At 56.6% G+C, this 25,103-nt stretch overlaps 1 protein-coding gene across 4 annotated transcripts in view; it reads left to right on the plus strand.

The window, feature by feature from the left end:
- Positions 1-3,487: 3,487 nt before the first annotated feature.
- The window catches only part of LOC139229847 (class I histocompatibility antigen, F10 alpha chain-like), a 138,173-nt gene continuing 116,557 nt past the window's right edge, over positions 3,488-25,103 (plus strand). For all 4 annotated transcript variants that reach the window (XM_070861463.1, XM_070861462.1, XM_070861465.1 and 1 more), the window contains exons 1-4: positions 3,488-3,624; positions 5,612-5,872; positions 6,248-6,520; positions 10,639-10,902. In XM_070861463.1, coding sequence (XP_070717564.1) covers positions 3,576-3,624; positions 5,612-5,872; positions 6,248-6,520; positions 10,639-10,902 — 847 coding nt within the window. In that variant the 5' untranslated portion in view covers positions 3,488-3,575. The remainder of the gene's footprint in view (positions 3,625-5,611; positions 5,873-6,247; positions 6,521-10,638; positions 10,903-25,103) is intronic.

The raw sequence follows: 25,103 nt of genomic DNA on the forward strand, positions 1-25,103 counted from the left end.
TTTATACTGTGTAGTAAGGACGTATCAAGGGGGAGCTGGGCTGGGAGGGGATTAAAGTTCAGCAGGTCAGCGGGAGTGGTGCTGGGAGGGGGTTAAAGTTCAGCAGGTCAGGGGGAAGATGTCGAGGCCAGGCAGGAGCGAGGAACATGGCCAGAAGAGGCCAGGGTGAGTGTAATTTATACCGTGGGGCCTGGAGAAGCAGGACTGATCCCCTGGGCACCAGACACAGTCACTGGGCCTCTCTAGCCCCGGCCTTCCCTCTCCCTCCCACCAAACCCCCCCTCACCTCCCCCCACCCAAGAGATATCCAACTCACCCAGGCCTGCTCCCCTCCCTTCTTCCCTGCCCTCCCCTCGCTCCCTCCCTGCCCCCTCTCTTTCCTTGTTCCCCCCTTCCCATCCTCCTTCCTGCCCTCACTCCCTCTCTGCCCCTACCTCCCTTCCCTCTCTCCCTCCCTGCCCCCATGCAGTTGGTTGCTCCCTGCCCCTCCCTTGTGTTTATCTCTGTTGGAAAGTCCCTGAGCTAAGTTTTAGAAAGTTGTTGATCAAAGCCGAGTCTATACTGCACTGTTCCTGTCCCCAGGATGCCCCACAAGCTGTGAATTATTTGATGCGTAGTCACTGTTATTCTATAGACAAACACAACGACAGGTAACTGAGTGTCAGGGCCTGAATCCTGCCCGGTGAGGTCAGCACTGTCCACAGTCTCTGCACTGGCTGCAGTCCAGCTTCTTCCGAGAAACCAAAGTTTACTCCACCTTCGTTCACCATAAAACCCCAGCATCGAGCACCGTTCCCACACTCACTGTGCGAGCCACAACTGTACTGGAGTAGGCCCAGAATCATCTCCCGATACCACTGCGGTGTTCAGCCTTATGCCTCAGGGTGTCACACAGATTTAACGTAATTGGCAAAAGAGCCAAAGATGAGAATTTTTTACACAGTGAGATGTGATCTGGAATGCACTGCCTGAAAGATTCTATACAACTTTGAAAAGGGAACTGGATCAATACTTCAAGGGCAAAAATTTGCTGGGTATGGGGAAAGAGCAGGGAAATGGGGCTAATTGGATAGCGCTTTGAGCCAGCTCATGGCCATCACACCAATAGGTGTCATGCCTCAGGTTTGTCACACCGCAGGGCGTCACATAGACTCATAGAATAAAATCATAGACTGATACAGCAAGAAGAAGGCCATTTGCAAAGGGCCAAGGATTAATCCTTGAGGGATATCAGAGGTAACGATGCAGGAAGACATCCCCAGGAAATAGATTTCACACCAGGGAGATCGTTATCTCATTCAGTGTTTGTTTAAACCCACCACTGTGAAATTGCAGTTTGTTTAGTTCAGTCCTAGAATCATAGAATGATGCAGTGTAGGAGGCCATTTAGCCCATCGTGCCTGTGCTGGCTCTGAAAAAGCTGTCTAATTAGTCCCATTCCCCTGCTCTTTCCCCATGCCCATTTCCCCAGTCTGTCTAATGGAATGTTGGCCTTTAACTTGAGGGGCTGGAATACAAAGGGGAGAAAGTTCTGCTCCAACTGTACAGAGCCCTGGTCAGAACCATCTGAAGTTCAGCTTTCAGTTTTGGGCCCCGCACCTCAGGAAGGATAGATTGGTCTGGGCGGGGGTGCAGCACAGATTGACCAGAAAGATGCGAAGCTTTAAAGGGAGGTTGCTTTAACTTGGTTTGTATTCCCTGGAGTATAGAAAGTTGAGGGCTGATCGAATCCAGATGTTTATAATGTTAACAGGTTTCGATAGGGTAGAAACGGTGAAACTGTTTCCTCTGGTTGGGGAATCAAGAAAGAGAGGACATAATCAAAATTAGAGCACGGGTGATTTAGGAGTGAAATCAGGAAGCACATTTTCACACAATGGGTAGTAGAAATCCAGAACTCTCTCCAAAAGCCTGAGGATGTTGGAAGAAAACTTGCATTTATATAGCGCCTTTCTCGACCACTGGATGTCCCAAAGCGCTTCACCTCCAATGAAGTACAGGTTGGACCGCCCTTATCCGGGACTCCGTTATCCGTCACGATTCTGGCGGCCGGGGGCGCATGTGCAGAACGCAGCCGGCCTCCACCCCGACTTTGGGGCTGCTCCGACAGTCGGCCCGCTCCGACGTGGGGCCGCTCCGACCGCTCCGACCCTGGGGCCGCTCCGACCCAGGGGCCGCTCCGACCCTGGGGCCGCTCCGACCCTGGGGCCGCTCCACCCGCTCCGACCCGCTCCGACCCCGGGGCCGCACCAACGCCCGGCCCGCCGACACTTCCTTCGTGGCCCACTGACACTTCGGGCCTGCCCGGGACTTCGACCTCCTGCCCCCCCGGAACGCTGACCTCTCATCCAGCATAATCCGTTATTCAGCACAGGCCAGGTCTCGAGGGTGCCGGATAATGGAGGTTTAACCTGTACTTTTTGAAGTGTCACTGTATAATGGAGGAAACGCAGCAGCCAATTTGTGCGCAGCAATGTCCCACAAACAGCAACGTGATAATGACCAGATTACCTGTTTTTGTTATGATGATTGAGGGATAAATATTGGCCCTTGGACACCAGGGATAACTCCCCTGCTGTTCTGCAAAATAGTGCTGTGGGATCTTTTACGTCCACCCGAGAGAGCAGACAAAACCTCGGTTTAACATCTGATCCAATTGCAGTGCTCCCTCAGCACTGCACTGGAGTGTCAACCTAGATTGTTGTGCTCAAGTCCCTGGAGTGAGACCTGAACCCACAACCTTCTGACTCAGTGAGGGTGCTACCCACTGAGCTACTTGGGACAATTGGAGCTGCTGGGTAAGGGTAGCGAAGGATATGGAGCAAAGCTGGGTAAATGGAGTTGAGGTAGAGATCAGCCGTGATCTGATTGAATGGCGGATGAGGCCCGAGGGGCTGAATGGCCTCCTCCTGTCCCTAATGTCCTTTTCTCTGTCATGTTCTGTATCAAACTGCTTTCACTTTCCGGTTAATGTTCCAACCTTCTTCAGTTCATCCGACCTGACAACTGATGATGCAACTCGCAGTATTTCTCTGATTGGCTAACTCACAATCTTTGGAAAGTTTATTTTGACACCAACATAAAAACTTGGGGACACTTCTACCCGGAGCCTGCTGACTCACAACCTGTTTTTATTCTGATTGGTTCGAGCGGACATTTGTGTCCAAATATTACGGAGGAGTCTGAGTTTAATATAATCAGCACTGGACAAAGGCTCGGTGTCAGCACAAGGCACAGAGGGACCGTCCAGGAGGATCAGTGTCAACACAGGACACACAGGGACCGTCCAGGAGACTCAGTGTAAGCACAGGACACACAGGGACCGTCCAGGAGGCTCAGTATCAGCAAAGGACACAGAGGGACCGTCCAGGAGGCTCAGTGTCAGCACAGGACACACAGGGGGACCGTCCAGGAGGCTCAGTGTCAGCACAGGACACACCGGGACCGTCCAGGATCAGCACTGGGTTAAGGAATCACACGGTCTGAATTGGGCACAGCTCACGGATTTAGATAAACAGACCCTTGGAAAAGGATTGCACACAAACTGCTCTCCCAGCCTGTCGAGGGAAGCAACAATGATCGGACTGATCGTGCTGGCCCTTCTGTGTGGAGGAGTCTCTACAGGTAAGTAATGGTGTGTGAGAGGCTCAGTGAGAGCTGGGTACTGGGGCATTAACCCTGGGGTAATAGGGTGTGAGAGGGTCAGTGAGAGCTGGGTACTGGGGCATTAACCCTGGGGTAATGGGGTGCGAGAGGGTCAGTACTAGGCTGGGTACTGGGGCATTAACCCTGGGGTAATAGGATGTGAGAGGGTCAGTACCAGGCTGGGTACTGGGGCATTAACCCTGGGGTAATGGGGTGTGAGAGGGTCAGTATCAGGCTGGGTACTGGGGCTGGAGAGAGAGAGAGACCATGGCGGGGACAGAAGCAGGGGCAGTGGACTAGAGAGTGGAGAGCGCGGACCACAGGAGAAGGGTATTCAGCCCCTCCCACCTGTTCCACCATTCAATTAGATCATTGTTCATTTGTAACTTAACTCCATTTCCCTGCCTTTGCTCCATATCCAAGATACCCTTGGGGAACAAAAAAACATTAATTTAATTTCAGTTTTGAAGGCTCCAATTGAGCCTCAGCGTCCACAGCGTTTTGGGGCTAGAGAGTTCCAGATTTCCACTGCGCCTTGTGACTCAAAGTGCTTCCTGATTTCGATCCTGAACCTGAACGGTCTAGCTCTAATTTTAACATTCTGTCTCTTCCTTCTTGAATCAAGCACCAGAGGCACTAGTTTCTCCATATTGACCATCAAATCCTTCTAACATTTTAAACACCTCAATTAGATCGCCATTCAATATTCTATACCCAAGGGAATACAAGCCTAATTTATCAGTGATTATATGCATGAACGTTTGTGTCCTTCTGCACATGCCCGCTGTCACCGAGGTCCGTCCACGCGAGCGCAATACTCCACAGTTACGGTTGCAGTGTAGTATGGGCCATGCTTTGTTCAGCTCCGTAGGACTAGGCCCGTCACGAGATCCATGCTGGCCGGAGGGGAGGGAGAATGGGGTTGGGGCGGGGGCGGGAGAGGGAATCAGACTCAGGAAAGAGGGGGAATTGGGGGGAGGGGGCAGAGAGAGGAAATCGGGAGGAGCGGGAGGGGGACTGAGAGGGAATCGGGGAGAAAGGGTGGGACGGTGGAGAGAGGGGGGGGAAGAGAGCGAGAGGGGTGAGAAAGAGGGAGGGGGGAATCGGGGGGAGAAAGGAGGATAGAGGGAATCAGTGGGAGGGGGAGAGGGAATTGGTGGGAGAAGGAATCGGGAGAAGAGCGGGAAACGGAGGGAATTAGGGGGAGAGAGGGGGGAAATCGGAGAGACGCGAAAGGAAGTCAGGAACTCGGGACGGGGATAAAAAGCATGGAGAGCACAGTAGGGATGGTGGAAGAATGTAATCCAGGTCGAAAGGGGGGGGGAGGGAGAGTTCAGAGCGAGAATGTGATCCAGATGGTAAGACAGATCACGTTCTTCCAAACCCACCCTTGGTATCATTCTGCTGAATCTGCACTGCACACCCTCCAAGGCCAGTATATCTTTCCTGAGGTGCAGCGCTCAGAACTGAATGCAGTACTCTGGATGGGGTCTAACTGGAGCTCTGTTCAGCTGCAACACAACTTTCTCCCCTTTGTATTGCTGCACTCGAGATAAAGGCCAACATTCCATTAGATTTTCCAAATCCTTATTGTTCTGGTCCACTGGCTTTAAATAATTTCTCCTCCACAGCTCCTAGTTTCCCACCATGTAGAACATATTCAGATTTATCTTTCTTGGCTCCAAAATTCATGAACTCTCACTTGCCAACATTGAACTCCATTTGCCACATTTTTGTCCGCTCACTTACTCTGTCAATGTCCCTTTGGAACTTCCTGCCCCTCATCGACACAATTTACACTGCCAACTAAATTAGTGTCATCAGCAAACTTAGATATACAACCGTCTGGGGGTTAAACTCGGGAACACCCACCCATGATGATGTTTTGGGTTCATGCCCTGAAGTCTGATGTGTGGGGGGTTGATTCCAGGGTTCATGTCCTGATGTTTCTTTCTCTGTGTTTCAGGCTCTCACTCTCTCCGGTATTTCCTTACTTCCATGACTCCGACTCCTGGTCTGCCGGAGTATGTGGGTGTTGGTTATGTGGACGACGTCCAGTTTCTTATGTATGACAGCGATCGGCAGAAGTTGATACCACGGGAGCAGTGGATGGTGGAGAGTGAGGGGCCAGAGTCCTGGAAGCGGAAATTACAACTCATATCAGAGCGTGAGGAGCTTCTGAAGGTCATTATTCAGATCCTCATGGCCCGGACCAACCAGTCGGGAGGTGAGTCCTCGCCCTCTCACCGTGGTCGCGATGTTTCCATCAGTTGAGGAATGGGGAGCAAGCCATGGAGTGGAGCGAGCTCTGAGAGCCAAGATCCCTGGGAAAAATAGTATCCACCTCTTAGACCAGGGGCGTCAACCAATTAGATCAGTCCTTTAAATACACAGATATAGAACAGGTGCCCTTTACATACACAGATCGGGAGCAGGGGATCCTTTAAATACACAGATAAGGAACCAGGCGGGGGAAGTGGTCCTTTAAATACCGTTGGCCTCCCAGGTGATGTATGACCAGCTGTGAGCTGAGGGAGGTGGTGTGGTGGGAGGGTCTCCCAGTCGGGCTGGGTCTGATTGGCTGTGTGTGTTTGATTGACAGGAATTCACACGTACCAGGAGGTGACTAGCTGTGAACTGCAGGATGATGGGACCACGAGCGGGTCGCACCAGAAGGGCTGGGATGGGCGAGACTATATCAGTTTTGACAAGGATCACATGGTGTGGGTCACGCCAGTATCATGGGGAGAGAGCGTCAAAAATTGGAAGGACCAGCAAAGGGGCACCAACCAGCGGTGGAAGAGATTCCTGGAGCAGGAGTGTATCGAGTGGCTGAAGAAATACCTGCAGTACGGAGAGAGGTTACTGAGAGCAAGTGAGTGAGGGGGGATAGATAGAGAGTGAGCGAGTGGGAGGGCAGACAGACAGAGAGTGAGCGAGTGAGGGGGGGGACAGAGAGTGAGCGAGTGAGGGGGGGGGGGGGGGACAGATAGAGAGTGAGCGAGTGAGGGGGGGGACAGACAGACAGTGAGCGAGTGGGGGGGGACAGACAGAGAGTGAGCGGGGGGGGAAACTGAGCGAGCGAGTGGGGGGGAACAGACAGAGAGTGAGCGAGTGGGGGTGGGAACAGAGAGTGAGCGGGGGGGGAAACTGAGCGAGCGAGTGGGGGGGAACAGACAGAGAGCGAGCGAGTGGGGGGGTACAGACAGAGAGCGAGCGAGTGAGGGGGGTACAGACAGAGAGCGAGCGAGTGAGGGGGGTACAGACAGAGAGTGAGCGAGTGAGGGGGGTACAGACAGAGAGTGAGCGAGTGAGGGGGGTACAGACAGAGAGTGAGCGAGTGGGGGTGGGAACAGAGAGTGAGCGAGTGGGGGTGTGAACAGAGAGTGAGCGAGTGGGGGTGTGAACAGAGAGTGAGCGAGTGGGGGTGTGAACAGAGAGTGAGCGAGTGGGGGTGTGAACAGAGAGTGAGCGGGGGAACAGAGCGAGCGAGTGGGGGAACAGAGTGAGCGAGCGAGTGGGGGCGGGGGGGACAGACAGAGAGTGAGCTAGTGGGGCGGGGGGCGGTGCTTTGGTCAGTCTGCTCATCTATCCCGCAGTCTGCACACTTGTCCACAAGTGTTGCAAGGACCTCAAATCTATTGGACAAGTGCAGGGACTGAGGCTCCTGCAATGCTACCGCCTGGATCCCCTTACCTGCTTCACTTGCAGTCACACCCTCCTGTCCCTGACCATGTGCCAATTCTAATGTATTTAATCTAGAGGGTGTGGCTACTTCCTGGAGAAAAAGGTCCAGGTAACTTTCTCCCTCCTTGATGTTTCGCAATGTCTGCAGCTCAATCACCAGCTCCTCCACTCGGAGCTGAAGTTTGTCGAGCCGCAGACACTTATTGCAGATGCAGTCGCCCTGGACCAAAATGTCCAGAAGCTCCCATATATTCCAGCAGCAACACATTGCCTGTTTTCCCATTATATTACTTAATTAATGAGTTTAGCATTAATCAATATTTACCGTATATAGTTTATTAAATTAGTTAAACAACTAAATATTAGTTTTTTAGTATTTAGTTATGTGCTGTATGTTCATTTAAAGAAAAACTTACCCCACAATCACTTACCTGCAATCCCTATGATGTCACACAGCAGAGTTCTCCTCACCCGGAGCCGGGCGATGTCCTAGGAGAGGCAAAAAAACAGATAAAAACCCAGGCCAATTGGGGAAAAAATCTGGGAAAATTCCTCTCCGACCCAACCAAGCGATCAAAACTAGTCCAGGATTTCATGCTGGTCATATGTTCTACTCTGGCTTTTATTCCCACTCTCGGGCCTCGATCTGCTCCCGCTCAAGTACGCCGCCGCTCTGTAGAAAAAGTTAGGAAAAACAAGGCAAAGCAACACCTCCGGCCCCCACTTCACCGAACTGTCCCACTTACCAAACTCTTGTTTTTTCATTGAGCTGCTGCATTCCAAGCTACCAGCACCCTGCCCTCGGTTTGTAAACAGTTTGTGCCTCAGATAAGTCAGCACTGGTCAGCTGTTCAAAGAGCCAGTTTTAACTAACTGGCTATTTAGCAGACTGCTGGAGAGCTAGCTACCTAGTTTGTCTCTACTTCAGCCTGCAAGAATCCTAAATATTTAACTGTTAATTTTACTTGGAGGCTACTGGCAATTGCCACCAACCTCCAAATCGTATAAAAGAGATTTTAACTCTGAATCCTTAAGAGATTAGCCTTTAAGACTCACCTACTTACCAAACTCTGAACTGATGCACTGAGAGGGAGGGAGAGAGCAGGGAGGGTGCTGAGAGCAGGGGGGGTGCTGAGAGCAGGGGGGGTGCTGAGAGCAGGGGGGGGGGGGGGAATGAGAGCGGGGGGGGGGGGAGAATGAGAGCGGGGGGGGGGGAATGAGAGCGGGGGGGGGGGGGGAATGAGAGCGGGGGGGGGGGGGGAATGAGAGCGGGGGGGGGAATGAGAGCGGGGGGGGGGGGGGAATGAGAGCGGGGGGGGGGGGAATGAGAGCGGGGGGGGGGGGGGAATGAGAGCGGGGGGGGGGGGGGAATGAGAGCGGGGGGGGGGGGAATGAGAGCGGGGGGGGGGGGGAATGAGAGCGGGGGGGGGGGGGAATGAGAGCGGGGGGGGGGGGGGAATGAGAGCGGGGGGGGGGGGGGGGAATGAGAGCGGGGGGGGGGGGGGGAATGAGAGCGGGGGGGGGGGGGGGAATGAGAGCGGGGGGGGGGGGAATGAGAGCGGGGGGGGGGGGGAATGAGAGCGGGGGGGGGGGGGGGAATGAGAGCGGGGGGGGGGGGGGAATGAGAGCGGGGGGGGGGGAATGAGAGCGGGGGGGGGGGGAATGAGAGCGGGGGGGGGGGGAATGAGAGCGGGGGGGGGGGGGAATGAGAGCGGGGGGGGGGGGGGAATGAGAGCGGGGGGGGGGGGGAATGAGAGCGGGGGGGGGGGGATGAGAGCGGGGGGGGGGGGGGATGAGAGCGGGGGGGGGGGGGGGGAATGAGAGCGGGGGGGGGGGGGGGGGAATGAGAGCGGGGGGGGGGGGGGGGAATGAGAGCGGGGGGGGGGGGGAATGAGAGCGGGGGGGGGGGGAATGAGAGCGGGGGGGGGAATGAGAGCGGGGGGGGGGAATGAGAGCAGTGGGGGGGGGGGAATGAGAGCAGTGGGGGGGGGGGAATGAGAGCAGTGGGGGGGGGGAATGAGAGCAGTGGGGGGGGGGAATGAGAGCAGTGGGGGGGGGGGAATGAGAGCAGTGGGGGGGGGGGAATGAGAGCAGTGGGGGGGGGGGAATGAGAGCAGTGGGGGGGGGGGAATGAGAGCAGTGGGGGGGGGGGAATGAGAGCAGTGGGGGGGGGGGAATGAGAGCAGTGGGGGGGGGGGAATGAGAGCAGTGGGGGGGGGGGGGAAATGAGAGCAGTGGGGGGGGGGGGAATGAGAGCAGTGGGGGGGGGGGAATGAGAGCGGTGGGGGGGGGGAATGAGAGCGGTGGGGGGGGGGAATGAGAGCGGTGGGGGGGGGGAATGAGAGCGGTGGGGGGGGGGAATGAGAGCGGTGGGGGGGGGGAATGAGAGCGGTGGGGGGGGGGGAGAATGAGAGCAGGGGGGGGGGAATGAGAGCAGTGGGGGGGGGGGAATGAGAGCAGTGGGGGGGGGGGGAATGAGAGCAGTGGGGGGGGGGGGAATGAGAGCAGTGGGGGGGGGGGAATGAGAGCAGTGGGGGGGGGGGGAATGAGAGCAGTGGGGGGGGGGGGAATGAGAGCAGTGGGGGGGGGGGAATGAGAGCAGTGGGGGGGGGGGGGGAATGAGAGCAGTGGGGGGGGGGGGGAATGAGAGCAGTGGGGGGGGGGGGGAATGAGAGCAGTGGGGGGGGGGGGGGAATGAGAGCAGTGGGGGGGGGGGAATGAGAGCAGTGGGGGGGGGGGGGAATGAGAGCAGTGGGGGGGGGGGGGAATGAGAGCAGTGGGGGGGGGGGAATGAGAGCAGTGGGGGGGGGGGGAATGAGAGCAGTGGGGGGGGGGGGGAATGAGAGCAGTGGGGGGGGGAATGAGAGCAGTGGGGGGGGGGGAATGAGAGCAGTGGGGGGGGGGAATGAGAGCAGTGGGGGGGGGGAATGAGAGCAGTGGGGGGGGGGGAATGAGAGCAGTGGGGGGGGGGGAATGAGAGCGGTGGAGGGGGGAATGAGAGCGGTGGGGGGGGGAATGAGAGCGGGAGAAGGGGGAGGGGACTGAGAGCGGGAGAAGGGGGAGGGGACTGAGAGCGGGAGAAGGGGGAGGGAACTGAGAGCAGATGGAGGTGGTTGGGACTGAGAGCTCGGGGGGAGTTTTGAGAGCGGGCTGGGGGAGATTGAGAACGATTGGGGGGGGTGGTGCTCGGAGAGCTGGGAAGGCGAGGGGGGAGACTGAGGGCGGGCACTGGGCGTCGGCCTGTGTGGTTGGGGGTTTTTCTCTGTCGAAGTTCCTTTACTAACTCCCTTTCTCTCTCTCTCTCAGTTCCCCCCGCCGTGTTCTTTATCCGTCCAGGTGATGCTAAACGCCTGTCCTGTGTCGCCACCGGGTTTTACCCTCAAGCCATCGAGGTGACTCTGCGGAGAGAAGGGATGTTCCTCGAGGAGACCGTGTCCAGTGGGATCCTACCCAACCACGACAGCCGCTACCAGATCAACAGATGGACGGAGTTTGACCCCGAGGACCAGGGCAGGTACTCCTGTGAGGTGGAGCACGGCGGGCTCGAGGAGAAAGTCATCGTGTTTTATGGTAAGTCTGAGAAAGGATCTGGGCTCACTGTGAGCACAGGGTCAGTGCTGAGCTGTGTGAGGGTCCAGTCTCACTGTGTGAGGGTCAGTACTGAGCTGTGTGAGGTCCAGTCTCACTGTGTGAGGGTCAGTACTGAGCTGTGTGAGGTCCAGTCTCACTGTGTGAGGGTCAGTACTGAGCTGTGTGAGGTCCAGTCTCTCTATGTGAGGGTCAGTGCTGAGCTGTGTGAGGGTCCAGTCTCATGGTGAGCACAGGGTCAGTGCTGAGCTGTGTGAGGGTCCAGTCTCTCTGTGTGAGGGTCAGTGCTGAGCTGTGTGAGGGTCCAGTCTCTCTGTGTGAGGGTCCAGTCTCTCTGTGTGAGGGTCAGTACTGAGCTGTGTGAGGGTCCAGTCTCACTGTGAGGGTCAGTACTGAGCTGTGTGAGGTCCAGTCTCACTGTGTGAGGGTCAGTACTGAGCTGTGTGAGGTCCAGTCTCACTGTGTGAGGGTCAGTACTGAGCTGTGTGAGGGTCCAGTCTCTGTGTGAGGGTCAGTACTGAGTTGTGTGAGGGTCCAGTCTCACTGTGTCAGGGTCAGTGCTGAGCTGTGTGAGGGTCCAATCCCACTGTGAGCACAGGGACAGTACTGAGCTGTGTGAGGGTCCAATCTCACTGTGTGAGGGTCAGTACTGAGCTGTGTGAGGGTCCAGTCTCACTGTGTGAGGGTCAGTGCTGAGCTGTGTGAGGGTCCAGTCTCACTGTGAGGGTCAGTGCTGTGCTGTGTGAGGGGAAGTACTGAGCTGTGGGAGGGTCCAGTCTCACTGTGTGAGGGTCAGTGCTGTGCTGTGTGAGGGTCCAGTCTCACTGTGAGCGTCAGTGCTGAGCTGTGTGACGGTCCAGCCTCACTGTGTGAGGGTCAGTGCTGAGCTGTGTGAGGGTCCAGTCTCACTGTGTGAGGGTCAGTACTGAGCTGTGTGAGGGTCCAGTCTCACTGTGAGGGTCAGTACTGAGCTGTGTGAGGTCCAGTCTCACTGTGTGAGGGTCAGTACTGAGCTGTGTGAGGTCCAGTCTCACTGTGTGAGGGTCAGTACTGAGCTGTGTGAGGGTCCAGTCTCTGTGTGAGGGTCAGTACTGAGTTGTGTGAGGGTCCAGTCTCACTGTGAGGGTCAGTACTGAGCTGTGTGAGGTCCAGTCTCACTGTGTGAGGGTCAGTACTGAGCTGTGTGAGGTCCAGTCTCACTGTGTGAGGGTCAGTACTGAGCTGTGTGAGGGTCCAGTCTCTGTGTGAGGGTCAGTACTGAGTTGTGTGAGGGTCCAGTCTCACTGTGTCAGGGTCAGTGCTGAGCTGTGTGAGGGTCCAATCCCACTGTGAGCACAGGGACAGTACTGAGCTGTGTGAGGGTCCAATCTCACTGTGTGAGGGTCAGTACTGAGCTGTGTGAGGGTCCAGTCTCACTGTGTGAGGGTCAGTGCTGAGCTGTGTGAGGGTCCAGTCTCACTGTGAGGGTCAGTGCTGTGCTGTGTGAGGGGAAGTACTGAGCTGTGGAAGGGTCCAGTCTCACTGTGTGAGGGTCAGTGCTGTGCTGTGTGAGGGTCCAGTCTCACTGTGAGCGTCAGTGCTGAGCTGTGTGACGGTCCAGCCTCACTGTGTGAGGGTCAGTGCTGAGCTGTGTGAGGGTCCAGTCTCACTGTGGGAGGGACAGTGCTGAGCTGTGTGAGGGTCCAGTCTCACTGTGTCAGGGTCAGTGCTGCACTGTGTGAGGGTCCAGTCTCGCTGTATGAGGGTCCAGTCTCACTGTGTGAGGGTCAGTGCTGAGGTGTGTGAGGGTCCACTCTCATGGTGAGCACAGGGTCAGTGCTGAGCTGTGTGAAGGTCCAGTCTCTCTGTGTGAGGGTCAGTGCTGAGCTGTGTGAGGGTCCAATCTCACTGAGCACAGGGTCAGTACTGAGCTGTGTGAGGGTCAGTGCTGTGCTGTGTGAGGGTCCAGTCTCATGGTGAGCACAGGGTCAGTGCTGAACTGTGTGAGGGTCCAGTCTCACCTGTGTGAGGTTCAGTGCTGAGCTGTGTGAAGGTCCAGTCTCACTGTGTGAGGGTCAGTAATGTGCTGTGTGAGGGTCCAGTCTCATGGTGAGCACTGGGTCAGTGCTGAGCTCTGTGAGAGTCCAGTCTCACTGTGTGAGGGTCCAGTCTCACTGTGTGAGGGTCCAGTCTCACTATGAGGGTTAGTGCTGAGCTGAGTAAGGGTCCAGTCTCACTGGGAGGGTCAGTGCTGAGGTGTGTGAGGGTCTAATCTCATGGTGAGCACAGGGTCAGTGCTGAGCTGTGTCAGGGTCGAGATTCACTGAGCACAGGGTCAGTGCTGAGCTGTGTGAGGGTGCAGTCTCTCTGTGTGAGGGTCAGTGCTGAGCTGTGTGAGTGTCCAGTCTCACTGTGAGAGAGTCAGTGCTGAGCTGTGTGAGGGTCCAGTCTCGCTGTATGAGGGTCCAGTCTCACTCTGTGAGGGTCCGTGCTGAGGTCTGTGAGGGTCCGTGCTGAGGTGTGTGAGGGTCTAATCTCTATGTGAGTGTCAGTGCTGAGCTGTGTGAGGGTCCACTCACATGGTGAGCACAGGGTCAGTGCTGAGCTGTGTAAGGGTCCAGTCTCTCTGTGTGAGGGTCAGTGCTGAGCTGTGTGAGGGTCCAATCTCACTTTTTGAGGGTAAGTGCTGAGCTGTGTGACGGTCCAGTCTCACTGTGTCAGGGTCAGTACTGAACTGTGTGAGAGTCCAATCTCACTGAGCACAGGATCAGTACTGAGTTGTGTGAGGGTCCAGTCTCACTGTGTGAGGGTCAGTGCTGTGCTGTGTGAGGGTCCAGTCTCACTGTGTGAGCATCAGTGCTGAGCTGTGTGACGGTCCAGCCTCACTGTGGGAGGGTCAGTGCTGAGCCGTGTGAGGTTCCAGTCTCTGTGTGAGGGTCAGTGCTGAGCTGTGTGAGGGTCCAGTCTCACTGTGTGAGGGTCAGTGCTGAGCTGTGTGAGAGTCCAGTCTCACTGTGTGAGGGTCAGTGCTGAGCTGTGTGAAGGTCCCCTGTGTGAAGGTCCCCTGTGTGAAGGTCCAGTCTCACTGTGTGAGGGTCAGTGCTGAGATGTGTGAGGGTCTAATCTCTATGTGAGTGTCAGTGCTGAGCTGTGTGAGGGTCCACTCACATGGTGAGCACAGGGTCAGTGCTGAGCTGTGTGAGGGTCAGTGCTGAGCTGTGTGAGGGTCCAGTGTAACTGTGAGTGTCAGTGCTGAGCTGTGTGAGGGTCCAATCCCACTGTGTGAGGGTCAGTGCTGAGCTGTGTGAGGGTCCAGTGTAACTGTGTGAGGGTCAGTGCTGAGCTGTGTGAGGGTCCAGTCTCACTGTGTGAGGGTCAGTGCTGAGCTGTGTGAGGGTCAGTGCTGAGCTGTGTGAGGGTCCAGTCTCTCCTTGTGAGGGTCAGTGCTGAGCTGTGTGAGTGTCCAGTCTCACTGTGTCAGGGTCAGTGCTGCGCTGTGTGAGGGTCCAGTCTCGCTGTATGAGGGTCCAGTCCCACTGTGTGAGGGTCAGTGCTGAGGTGTGTGAGGGTCCACTCTCATGGTGAGCACCGGGTCAGTGCTGAGCTGTGTAAGGGTCGAGACTCACTGAGCACAGGGTCAGTGCTGAGCTGTGTGAAGGACCAGTCTCACTGTGTGAGGGTCAGTGCTGTGCTGTGTGCGGGTCCAATCTCATGGTGAGCACAGGGTCAGTGCTGAGCTGTGTGAGGGTCCAGCCTCACTGTGAGGGTCAGTGCTGAGCTGTGTGAGAGTCCAGTCTCACTGTGTGAGGGTCCAGTCTCACTGTGAGGGTTAGTGCTGAGCTGAGTGAGGGTCCAGTCTCTCTGTGTGAGGGTCAGTGCTGTGCTGTGTGAGGGTAAGTGCTGAGCTGTGGGAGGGTCCAGTCTCACTGTGTGAGGGTCAGTGCTGTGCTGTGTGAGGGTCCAGTCTCACTGTGTGAGCGTCAGTGCTGAGCTGTGTGACGGTCCAGCCTCACTGTATGAGGGTCACTGCTGAGCTGTGTGAGGGTCCAGTCTCACTGTGTGAGGGTCAGTACTGAGCTGTGTGAGGGTCAGTGCTGAGCTGTGTGCGGGTCCAGTCTCATGGTGAGCACAGGGTCAGTGCTGAGCTGTGTAAGGGTCGAGACTCACTGTGAGCACAGGGTCAGTGCTGAGCTGTGTGAGGGTCCAGTCTCTCTGTGTGAGGGTCAGTGCTGAGCTGTGTGAGAGTCCAGTCTCACTGTGTGAGGGTCAGTGCTGAGCTGTGTGAGGGTCCAGTCTCACTGTGTGAGGGTCAGTGCTGAGCTGTGTGAGGGTCAGTGCTGAGCTGTGTGAGGGTCAGTGCTGAGCTGTGTGAGGGTCCAGTCTCACTGTGTGAGGGTCAGTGCTGCGCTGTGTGAGGGTCCAGTCTCGCTGTATGAGGGTCCAGTCCCACTGTGTGAGGGTCAGTGCTGAGCTGTGTGAGGGTCCAGTCTCACTGTGTGAGGGTCAGTGCTGAGCTGTGTGAGGGTCCACTCTCATGGTGAGCACAGGGTCAGTGCTGAGCTGTGTAAGGGTCGAGACTCACTGTGTGAAGGTCAGTGCTGAGCTGTGTGAGGGTGCAGTCTCACTTTTTGAGGGTAAGTGCTGAGCTGTGTGACGGTCCAGTCTCGCTGTGTGAGGGTCAGTGCTGAGCTGTGTGAGGGTCCACTCTCATGGTGAGCACAGGATCAGTACTGAGTTGTGTGAGGGTCCAGTCTCACTGTGAGGGTCAGTGCTGTGCTGTGTGAGGGTAAGTGCTGAGCTGTGGGAGGGTCCAGTCTCACTGTGTGAGCGTCAGTGCTGAGCTGTGTGACGGTCCAGCCTCACTGTGGGAGGGTCAGTGCTGAGCTGTGTGAGGTTCCAGTCTCTGTGTGAGGGTCAGTGCTGAGCTGTGTGAGGGTCCAATCCCACTGTGTGAGGGTCAGTGCTGAGCTGTGTGAGGGTCCAGTGTAACTGTGAGGGTCAGTGATGAGCTGTGTGAAGGTCCAGCCTCACTGTGGGAGGGTCAGTGCTGAGCTGTGTGAAGGTCCCCTGTGTGAAGGTCCCCTGTGTGAAGGTCCCCTGTGTGAAGGTCCAGTCTCACTGTATGAGGGTCAGTGCTGAGATGTGTGAGGGTCCAGTCTCACTGTGTGAGGGTCAGTGCTGAGCTGTATGAGTGTCCAATCTCACTGTGTGAGGGTCAGTGCTGAGCTGTGTGACGGTCCAGTCTCACTGTGAGGGTCAGTGCTGAGCTGTGTGAGGGTCAGTGCTGAGCTGTGTAAGGGTCGAGACTCACTGTGAGCACAGGGTCAGTGCTGAGCTGTGTGAGGGTCCAGTCTCTCTGTGTGAGGGTAAGTGCTGAGCTGTGTGAGGGTCCAGTCTCACTGTGTGAGGGTCAGTGCTGAGCTGTGTGAGGGTCCAGTCTCACTGTGTCAGGGTCAGTGCTGCGGTGTGTGAGGGTCCAGTCTCGCTGTATGAGGGTCCAGTTCCACTGTGTGATGGTCAGTGCTGAGGTGTGTGAGGGTCCACTCTCATGGTGAGCACAGGGTCAGTGCTGAGCTGTGTGAGTGTCCAATCTCACTGAGCACAGGGTCAGTACTGAGCTGTGTGAGGGTCCAGTCTCACTGTGTGAGGGTCAGTGCTGTGCTGTGTGAGGGTCCAGTCTCATGGTGAGCACAGGGTCAGTGCTGAGCTGTGTGAGGGTCCAGCCTCACTGTGAGGGTCAGTGCTGAGCTGTGTGAGGGTCCAGTCTCGCTGTTTGAGGGTCAGTGCTGAGCTGTGTGAGAGTCCAGTCTCACTGTGTGAGGGTCCAGTCTCACTGTGTGAGGGTCCAGTCTCACTATGAGGGTTAGTGCTGAGCTGAGTGAGGGTCCAGTCTCACTGGGAGGGTCAGTGCTGAGGTGTGTGAGGGTCTAATCTCACTGTGAGCACAGGGTCAGTGCTGAGCTGAGCGAGGGTCCAGTCTCAGTGTGTGAGGGTCAGTGCTGAGCTGTGTGAGGGTCCAGTCTCACTGTGAGGGACAGTGCTGAGCTGTGTGACGGTCCAGTCTCACTGTGTGAGGGACAGTGCTGAGCTGTGTGAGGGTCCAGTCTCACTGTGAGAGAGTCAGTGCTGAGCTGTGTGAGGGTCCAGTCTCACTGTGTGAGGGTCAGTGCTGAGCTGTGTGAGGGTCCAGTCTCACTGTGTGAGGGTCAGTGCTGAGCTGTGTGAGGGTCCAGTCTCGCTGTATGAGGGTCCAGTCTCACTCTGTGAGGGTCCGTGCTGAGGTCTGTGAGGGTCCGTGCTGAGGTGTGTGAGGGTCTAATCTCTATGTGAGGGTCAGTGCTGAGCTGTGTGAGGTTCCACTCTCATGGTGAGCATAGGTTCAGTGCTGAGCTGTGTGAGGGTCCAGTCTCTCTGTGTGAGGGTCAGTGCTGAGCTGTGTGAGTGTCCAGTCTCACTGAGGGTCAATGCTGAGCTGTGTGAGGGTCCAGTCTCACTGTGTGAGGGTCAGTGCTGAGCTGTGTGAGGGTCCAGTCTCACTTTTTGAGGGACAGTGCTGAGCTTTGTGAGGGTCCACTCTCATGGTGAGCACAGGGTCAGTGCTGAGCTGTGTAAGGGTCCAGTCTCTCTGTGTGAGGGTCAGTGCTGAGCTGTGTGAGGGTCCAATCTCACTGTGTGAGGGTCAGTGCTGAGCTGTGTGAGGGTCCAGTCTCACTGTGTGAGGGTCAGTGCTGAGCTGTGTGAGGGTCAGTGCTGAGCTGTGTGCGGGTCCAGTCTCATGGTGAGCACAGGGTCAGTGCTGAGCTGTGTAAGGGTCGAGACTCACTGTGAGCACAGGGTCAGTGCTGAGCTGTGTGAGGGTCCAGTCTCTCTGTGTGAGGGTCAGTGCTGAGCTGTGTGAGAGTCCAGTCTCACTGTGTGAGGGTCAGTGCTGAGCTGTGTGAGGGTCCAGTCTCACTGTGTGAGGGTCAGTGCTGAGCTGTGTGAGGGTCAGTGCTGAGCTGTGTGAGGGTCAGTGCTGAGCTGTGTGAGGGTCCAGTCTCACTGTGTGAGGGTCAGTGCTGAGCTGTGTGAGTGTCCAGTCTCACTGTGTCAGGGTCAGTGCTGCGCTGTGTGAGGGTCCAGTCTCGCTGTATGAGGGTCCAGTCCCACTGTGTGAGGGTCAGTGCTGAGCTGTGTGAGGGTCCAGTCTCACTGTGTGAGGGTCAGTGCTGAGCTGTGTGAGGGTCCAGTCTCACTGTGTGAGGGTCAGTGCTGAGCTGTGTGAGGGTGCAGTCTCACTTTTTGAGGGTAAGTGTTGAGCTGTGTGACGGTCCAGTCTCACTGTGTGAGGGTCAGTGCTGAGCTGTGTGAGGGTCCACTCTCATGGTGAGCACAGGGTCAGTGCTGAGCTGTGTAAGGGTCCAGTCTCTCTGTGTGAGGGTCAGTGCTCAGCTGTGTGAGGGTCCAATCTCACTGTGTGAGGGTCAGTGCTGAGCTGTGTGAGGGTGCAGTCTCACTTTTTGAGGGTAAGTGCTGAGCTGTGTGACGGTCCAGTCTCACTGTGTCAGGGTCAGTACTGAGCTGTGTGAGAGTCCAATCTCACTGTGTGAGGGTCCAATCTCACTGAGCACAGGATCAGTACTGAGTTGTGTGAGGGTCCAGTCTCACTGTGAGGGTCAGTGCTGTGCTGTGTGAGGGTAAGTGCTGAGCTGTGGGAGGGTCCAGTCTCACTGTGTGAGGGTCAGTGCTGAGCTGTGTGACGGTCCAGCCTCACTGTGGGAGGGTCAGTGCTGAGCTGTGTGACGGTCCAGCCTCACTGTGGGAGGGTCAGTGCTGAGCTGTGTGAGGGTCCAGTGTAACTGTGAGGGTCAGTGCTGAGCTGTGTGAAGGTCCAGTCTCACTGTGTGAGGGTCAGTGCTGAGCTGTGTGAGGGTCCAGTCTCACTGTGTGAGGGCCAGTGCTGAGCTGTATGAGTGTCCAGTCTCACTGTGTGAGGGTCAGTGCTGAGCTGTGTGAGAGTCCAGTCTCACTGTGTGAGGGTCAGTGCTGAGCTGTTGAAGGTCCCCTGTGTGAGGGTCCAGTCTTACTGAGGGTCAGTGCTGAGCTGTGTGAGCGTCCAGCCTCACTGTGAGCACAGGGTCAGTGCTGAGCTGTGTGAGGGTCCAGTCTCTCTGTGTGAGAGTCAGTGCTGAGCTGTGTGAGGGTCCAGTCTCACTGTGTGAGGGTCAGTACTGTGCTGTGTGAGGGTCCAGTCTCATGGTGAGTACAGTGTCAGTGCTGAGCTGTGTAAGGGTCCAGTCTCTCTGTGTGAGGGTCAGTGCTGTGCTGTGTGAGGGTAAGTGCTGAGCTGTGGGAGGGTCCAGTCTCATGGTGAGCACAGGGTCAGTGCTGTGCTGTGTGAGGGTCCAGTCTCACTGTGTGAGCGTCAGTGCTGAGCTGTGTGACGGTCCAGCCTCACTGTGTGAGGGTCAGTGCTGAGCTGTGTGAGGTTCCAGTCTCTGTGTGAGGGTCAGTGCTGAGCTGTGAGGGTCCAATCCCACTGTGTGAGGGTCAGTGCTGAGCTGTGTGAGGGCCCAGTGTAACTGTGAGGGTCAGTGATGAGCTGTGTGAAGGTCCAGTCTCACTGTGTGAGGGTCAGTGCTGAGCTGTGTGAGGGTCAGTGCTGAGCTGTGTGAGGGTCCAGCCTCGCTGTGTGAGGGTCCAGGCTCACTGTGTGAGGGTCAGTGCTGAGCTGTGTGATGGTCCAGTCTCACTGTGTGAGGGTCAGTGCTGTGCTGTGTGAGGGTCCAGTCTCACTGTGTGAGGGTCAGTACTGAGCTGTGTGAGGGTCCAGTCTCTCTGTGTGAGGGTCAGTACTGAGCTGTGTGAGGGTCCAGTCTCACTATGAGGGTCAGTGCTGAGCTGTGTGAGGGTCCAGTCTCTCTGTGAGGGTCAGTGCTGAGCTGTGTGAGGGTCCAGTCTCTCTGTGTGAGGGTCAGTGCTGAGATGTGTGAGGGTCCAGTCTCAGTGTGTGAGGGTCAGTACTGAGCTGTGTGAGGGTCCAGTCTCACTGTGTGAGGGTCAGTGCTGAGCTGTGTGAGCGTCCAGTCTCACTGTGTCAGGGTAAGTGCTGCGCTGTGTGAGGGTCCAGTCTCACTGTGTGAGGGTCAGTGCTGAGGTGTGTGAGGGACCACTCTCATGGTGAGCACAGGGTCAGTGCTGAGCTGTGTAAGGGTCGAGACTCACTGTGAGCACAGGGTCAGTGCTGAGCTGTGTGAAGGTCCAGTCTCTGTGTGAGGGTCAGTGCTGAGCTGTGTGAGGGTCCAATCTCACTGAGCACAGGGTCAGTACTGAGCTGTGTGAGGGTCCAGTCTCACTGTGTGAGGGTCAGTGCTGTGCTGTGTGAGGGTCCAGTCTCATGGTGAGCACAGGGTCAGTGCTGAACTGTGTGAGGGTCCAGTCTCACTGTGAGGTTCAGTGCTGAGCTGTGTGAAGGTCCAGTCTCACTGTGTGAGGGTCAGTACTGTGCTGTGTGAGGGTCCAGTCTCACTATGAGGGTTAGTGCTGAGCTGAGTGAGGGTCCAGTCTCACTGGGAGGGTCAGTGCTGAGGTGTGTGAGGGTCTAATCTCACTGTGAGCACAGGGTCAGTGCTGAGCTGAGCGAGGGTCCAGTCTCTCTGTGTGAGGGTCAGTGCTGAGCTGTGTGAGTGTCCAGTCTCACTGAGGGTCAGTGCTGAGCTGTGTGACGGTCCAGTCTCAGTGTGTGAGGGTCAGTGCTGAGCTGTGTGAGGGTCCAGTCTCACTGTGAGGGACAGTGCTGAGCTGTGTGACGGTCCAGTCTCACTGTGTGAGGGACAGTGCTGAGCTGTGTGAGGGTCCAGTCTCACTGTGAGAGAGTCAGTGCTGAGCTGTGTGAGGGTCCAGTCTCACTGTGTGAGGGTCAGTGCTGAGCTGTGTGAGGGTCCAGTCTCACTGTGTGAGGGTCAGTGCTGAGCTGTGTGAGGGTCCAGTCTCGCTGTATGAGGGTCCAGTCTCACTCTGTGAGGGTCCGTGCTGAGGTCTGTGAGGGTCCGTGCTGAGGTGTGTGAGGGTCTAATCTCTATGTGAGGGTCAGTGCTGAGCTGTGTGAGGTTCCACTCTCATGGTGAGCATAGGTTCAGTGCTGAGCTGTGTGAGGGTCCAGTCTCTCTGTGTGAGGGTCAGTGCTGAGCTGTGTGAGTGTCCAGTCTCACTGAGGGTCAATGCTGAGCTGTGTGAGGGTCCAGTCTCACTGTGTGAGGGTCAGTGCTGAGCTGTGTGAGGGTCCAGTGTCACTTTTTGAGGGACAGTGCTGAGCTGTGTGAGGGTCCACTCTCATGGTGAGCACAGGTTCAGTGCTGAGCTGTGTAAGGGTCCAGTCTCTCTGTGTGAGGGTCAGTGCTGAGCTGTGTGAGGGTCCAATCTCACTGTGTGAGGGTCAGTGCTGAGCTGTGTGAGAGTCCAGTCTCACTGTGTGAGGGTCAGTGCTGAGCTGTGTGAGGGTCCAGTCTCACTGTGTGAGGGTCAGTGCTGAGCTGTGTGAGGGTCAGTGCTGAGCTGTGTGAGGGTCCAGTCTCACTGTGTGAGGGTCAGTGCTGAGCTGTGTGAGTGTCCAGTCTCACTGTGTGAGGGTCAGTGCTGAGCTGTGTGAGGGTCAGTGCTGAGCTGTGTGAGGGTCCAGTCTCACTGTGTGAGGGTCAGTGCTGAGCTGTGTGAGTGTCCAGTCTCACTGTGTCAGGGTCAGTGCTGCGCTGTGTGAGGGTCCAGTCTCGCTGTATGAGGGTCCAGTCCCACTGTGTGAGGGTCAGTGCTGAGCTGTGTGAGGGTCCAGTCTCACTGTGTGAGGGTCAGTGCTGAGCTGTGTGAGGGTCCAGTCTCACTGTGTGAGGGTCAGTGCTGAGCTGTGTGAGGGTGCAGTCTCACTTTTTGAGGGTAAGTGCTGAGCTGTGTGACGGTCCAGTCTCACTGTGTGAGGGTCAGTGCTGAGCTGTGTGAGGGTCCACTCTCATGGTGAGCACAGGGTCAGTGCTGAGCTGTGTAAGGGTCCAGTCTCTCTGTGTGAGGGTCAGTGCTGAGCTGTGTGAGGGTCCAATCTCACTGTGTGAGGGTCAGTGCTGAGCTGTGTGAGAGTCCAGTCTCACTGTGTGAGGGTCAGTGCTGAGCTGTGTGAGGGTCCAGTCTCACTGTGTGAGGGTCAGTGCTGAGCTGTGTGAGGGTCAGTGCTGAGCTGTGTGCGGGTCCAGTCTCATGGTGAGCACAGGGTCAGTGCTGAGCTGTGTAAGGGTCGAGACTCACTGTGAGCACAGGGTCAGTGCTGAGCTGTGTGAGGGTCCAGTCTCTCTGTGTGAGGGTCAGTGCTGAGCTGTGTGAGAGTCCAGTCTCACTGTGTGAGGGTCAGTGCTGAGCTGTGTGAGGGTCCAGTCTCACTGTGTGAGGGTCAGTGCTGAGCTGTGTGAGGGTCAGTGCTGAGCTGTGTGAGGGTCAGTGCTGAGCTGTGTGAGGGTCCAGTCTCACTGTGTGAGGGTCAGTGCTGAGCTGTGTGAGTGTCCAGTCTCACTGTGTCAGGGTCAGTGCTGCGCTGTGTGAGGGTCCAGTCTCGCTGTATGAGGGTCCAGTCCCACTGTGTGAGGGTCAGTGCTGAGCTGTGTGAGGGTCCAGTCTCACTGTGTGAGGGTCAGTGCTGAGCTGTGTGAGGGTCCAGTCTCACTGTGTGAGGGTCAGTGCTGAGCTGTGTGAGGGTGCAGTCTCACTTTTTGAGGGTAAGTGTTGAGCTGTGTGACGGTCCAGTCTCACTGTGTGAGGGTCAGTGCTGAGCTGTGTGAGGGTCCACTCTCATGGTGAGCACAGGGTCAGTGCTGAGCTGTGTAAGGGTCCAGTCTCTCTGTGTGAGGGTCAGTGCTCAGCTGTGTGAGGGTCCAATCTCACTGTGTGAGGGTCAGTGCTGAGCTGTGTGAGGGTGCAGTCTCACTTTTTAGGGTAAGTGCTGAGCTGTGTGACGGTCCAGTCTCACTGTGTCAGGGTCAGTACTGAGCTGTGTGAGAGTCCAATCTCACTATGTGAGGGTCCAATCTCACTGAGCACAGGATCAGTACTGAGTTGTGTGAGGGTCCAGTCTCACTGTGAGGGTCAGTGCTGTGCTGTGTGAGGGTAAGTGCTGAGCTGTGGGAGGGTCCAGTCTCACTGTGTGAGGGTCAGTGCTGAGCTGTGTGACGGTCCAGCCTCACTGTGGGAGGGTCAGTGCTGAGCTGTGTGACGGTCCAGCCTCACTGTGGGAGGGTCAGTGCTGAGCTGTGTGAGGGTCCAGTGTAACTGTGAGGGTCAGTGCTGAGCTGTGTGAAGGTCCAGTCTCACTGTGTGAGGGCCAGTGCTGAGCTGTATGAGTGTCCAGTCTCACTGTGTGAGGGTCAGTGCTGAGCTGTGTGAGAGTCCAGTCTCACTGTGTGAGGGTCAGTGCTGAGCTGTTGAAGGTCCCCTGTGTGAGGGTCCAGTCTTACTGAGGGTCAGTGCTGAGCTGTGTGAGCGTCCAGCCTCACTGTGAGCACAGGGTCAGTGCTGAGCTGTGTGAGGGTCCAGTCTCTCTGTGTGAGAGTCAGTGCTGAGCTGTGTGAGGGTCCAGTCTCACTGTGTGAGGGTCAGTACTGTGCTGTGTGAGGGTCCAGTCTCATGGTGAGTACAGTGTCAGTGCTGAGCTGTGTAAGGGTCCAGTCTCTCTGTGTGAGGGTCAGTGCTGTGCTGTGTGAGGGTAAGTGCTGAGCTGTGGGAGGGTCCAGTCTCATGGTGAGCACAGGGTCAGTGCTGTGCTGTGTGAGGGTCCAGTCTCACTGTGTGAGCGTCAGTGCTGAGCTGTGTGACGGTCCAGCCTCACTGTGGGAGGGTCAGTGCTGAGCTGTGTGAGGTTCCAGTCTCTGTGTGAGGGTCAGTGCTGAGCTGTGAGGGTCCAATCCCACTGTGTGAGGGTCAGTGCTGAGCTGTGTGAGGGTCCAGTGTAACTGTGAGGGTCAGTGATGAGCTGTGTGAAGGTCCAGTCTCACTGTGTGAGGGTCAGTGCTGAGCTGTGTGAGGGTCAGTGCTGAGCTGTGTGAGGGTCCAGCCTCGCTGTGTGAGGGTCCAGGCTCACTGTGTGAGGGTCAGTGCTGAGCTGTGTGATGGTCCAGTCTCACTGTGTGAGGGTCAGTGCTGTGCTGTGTGAGGGTCCAGTCTCACTGTGTGAGGGTCAGTACTGAGCTGTGTGAGGGTCCAGTCTCTCTGTGTGAGGGTCAGTACTGAGCTGTGTGAGGGTCCAGTCTCACTATGAGGGTCAGTGCTGAGCTGTGTGAGGGTCCAGTCTCTCTGTGTGAGGGTCAGTGCTGAGATGTGTGAGGGTCCAGTCTCAGTGTGTGAGGGTCAGTACTGAGCTGTGTGAGGGTCCAGTCTCACTGTGTGAGGGTCAGTGCTGAGCTGTGTGAGCGTCCAGTCTCACTGTGTCAGGGTAAGTGCTGCGCTGTGTGAGGGTCCAGTCTCACTGTGTGAGGGTCAGTGCTGAGGTGTGTGAGGGTCCACTCTCATGGTGAGCACAGGGTCAGTGCTGAGCTGTGTAAGGGTCGAGACTCACTGTGAGCACAGGGTCAGTGCTGAGCTGTGTGAAGGTCCAGTCTCTGTGTGAGGGTCAGTGCTGAGCTGTGTGAGGGTCCAATCTCACTGAGCACAGGGTCAGTACTGAGCTGTGTGAGGGTCCAGTCTCACTGTGTGAGGGTCAGTGCTGTGCTGTGTGAGGGTCCAGTCTCATGGTGAGCACAGGGTCAGTGCTGAACTGTGTGAGGGTCCAGTCTCACTGTGAGGTTCAGTGCTGAGCTGTGTGAAGGTCCAGTCTCACTGTGTGAGGGTCAGTACTGTGCTGTGTGAGGGTCCAGTCTCACTATGAGGGTTAGTGCTGAGCTGAGTGAGGGTCCAGTCTCACTGGGAGGGTCAGTGCTGAGGTGTGTGAGGGTCTAATCTCACTGTGAGCACAGGGTCAGTGCTGAGCTGAGCGAGGGTCCAGTCTCTCTGTGTGAGGGTCAGTGCTGAGCTGTGTGAGTGTCCAGTCTCACTGAGGGTCAGTGCTGAGCTGTGTGACGGTCCAGTCTCAGTGTGTGAGGGTCAGTGCTGAGCTGTGTGAGGGTCCAGTCTCACTGTGAGGGACAGTGCTGAGCTGTGTGACGGTCCAGTCTCACTGTGTGAGGGTCAGTGCTGAGCTGTGTGAGGGTCCACTC

This window comes from Pristiophorus japonicus, chromosome 19, assembly GCF_044704955.1.
Source record: "Pristiophorus japonicus isolate sPriJap1 chromosome 19, sPriJap1.hap1, whole genome shotgun sequence".
In the NCBI taxonomy this organism is placed as follows: Eukaryota; Metazoa; Chordata; class Chondrichthyes; family Pristiophoridae; genus Pristiophorus; species Pristiophorus japonicus.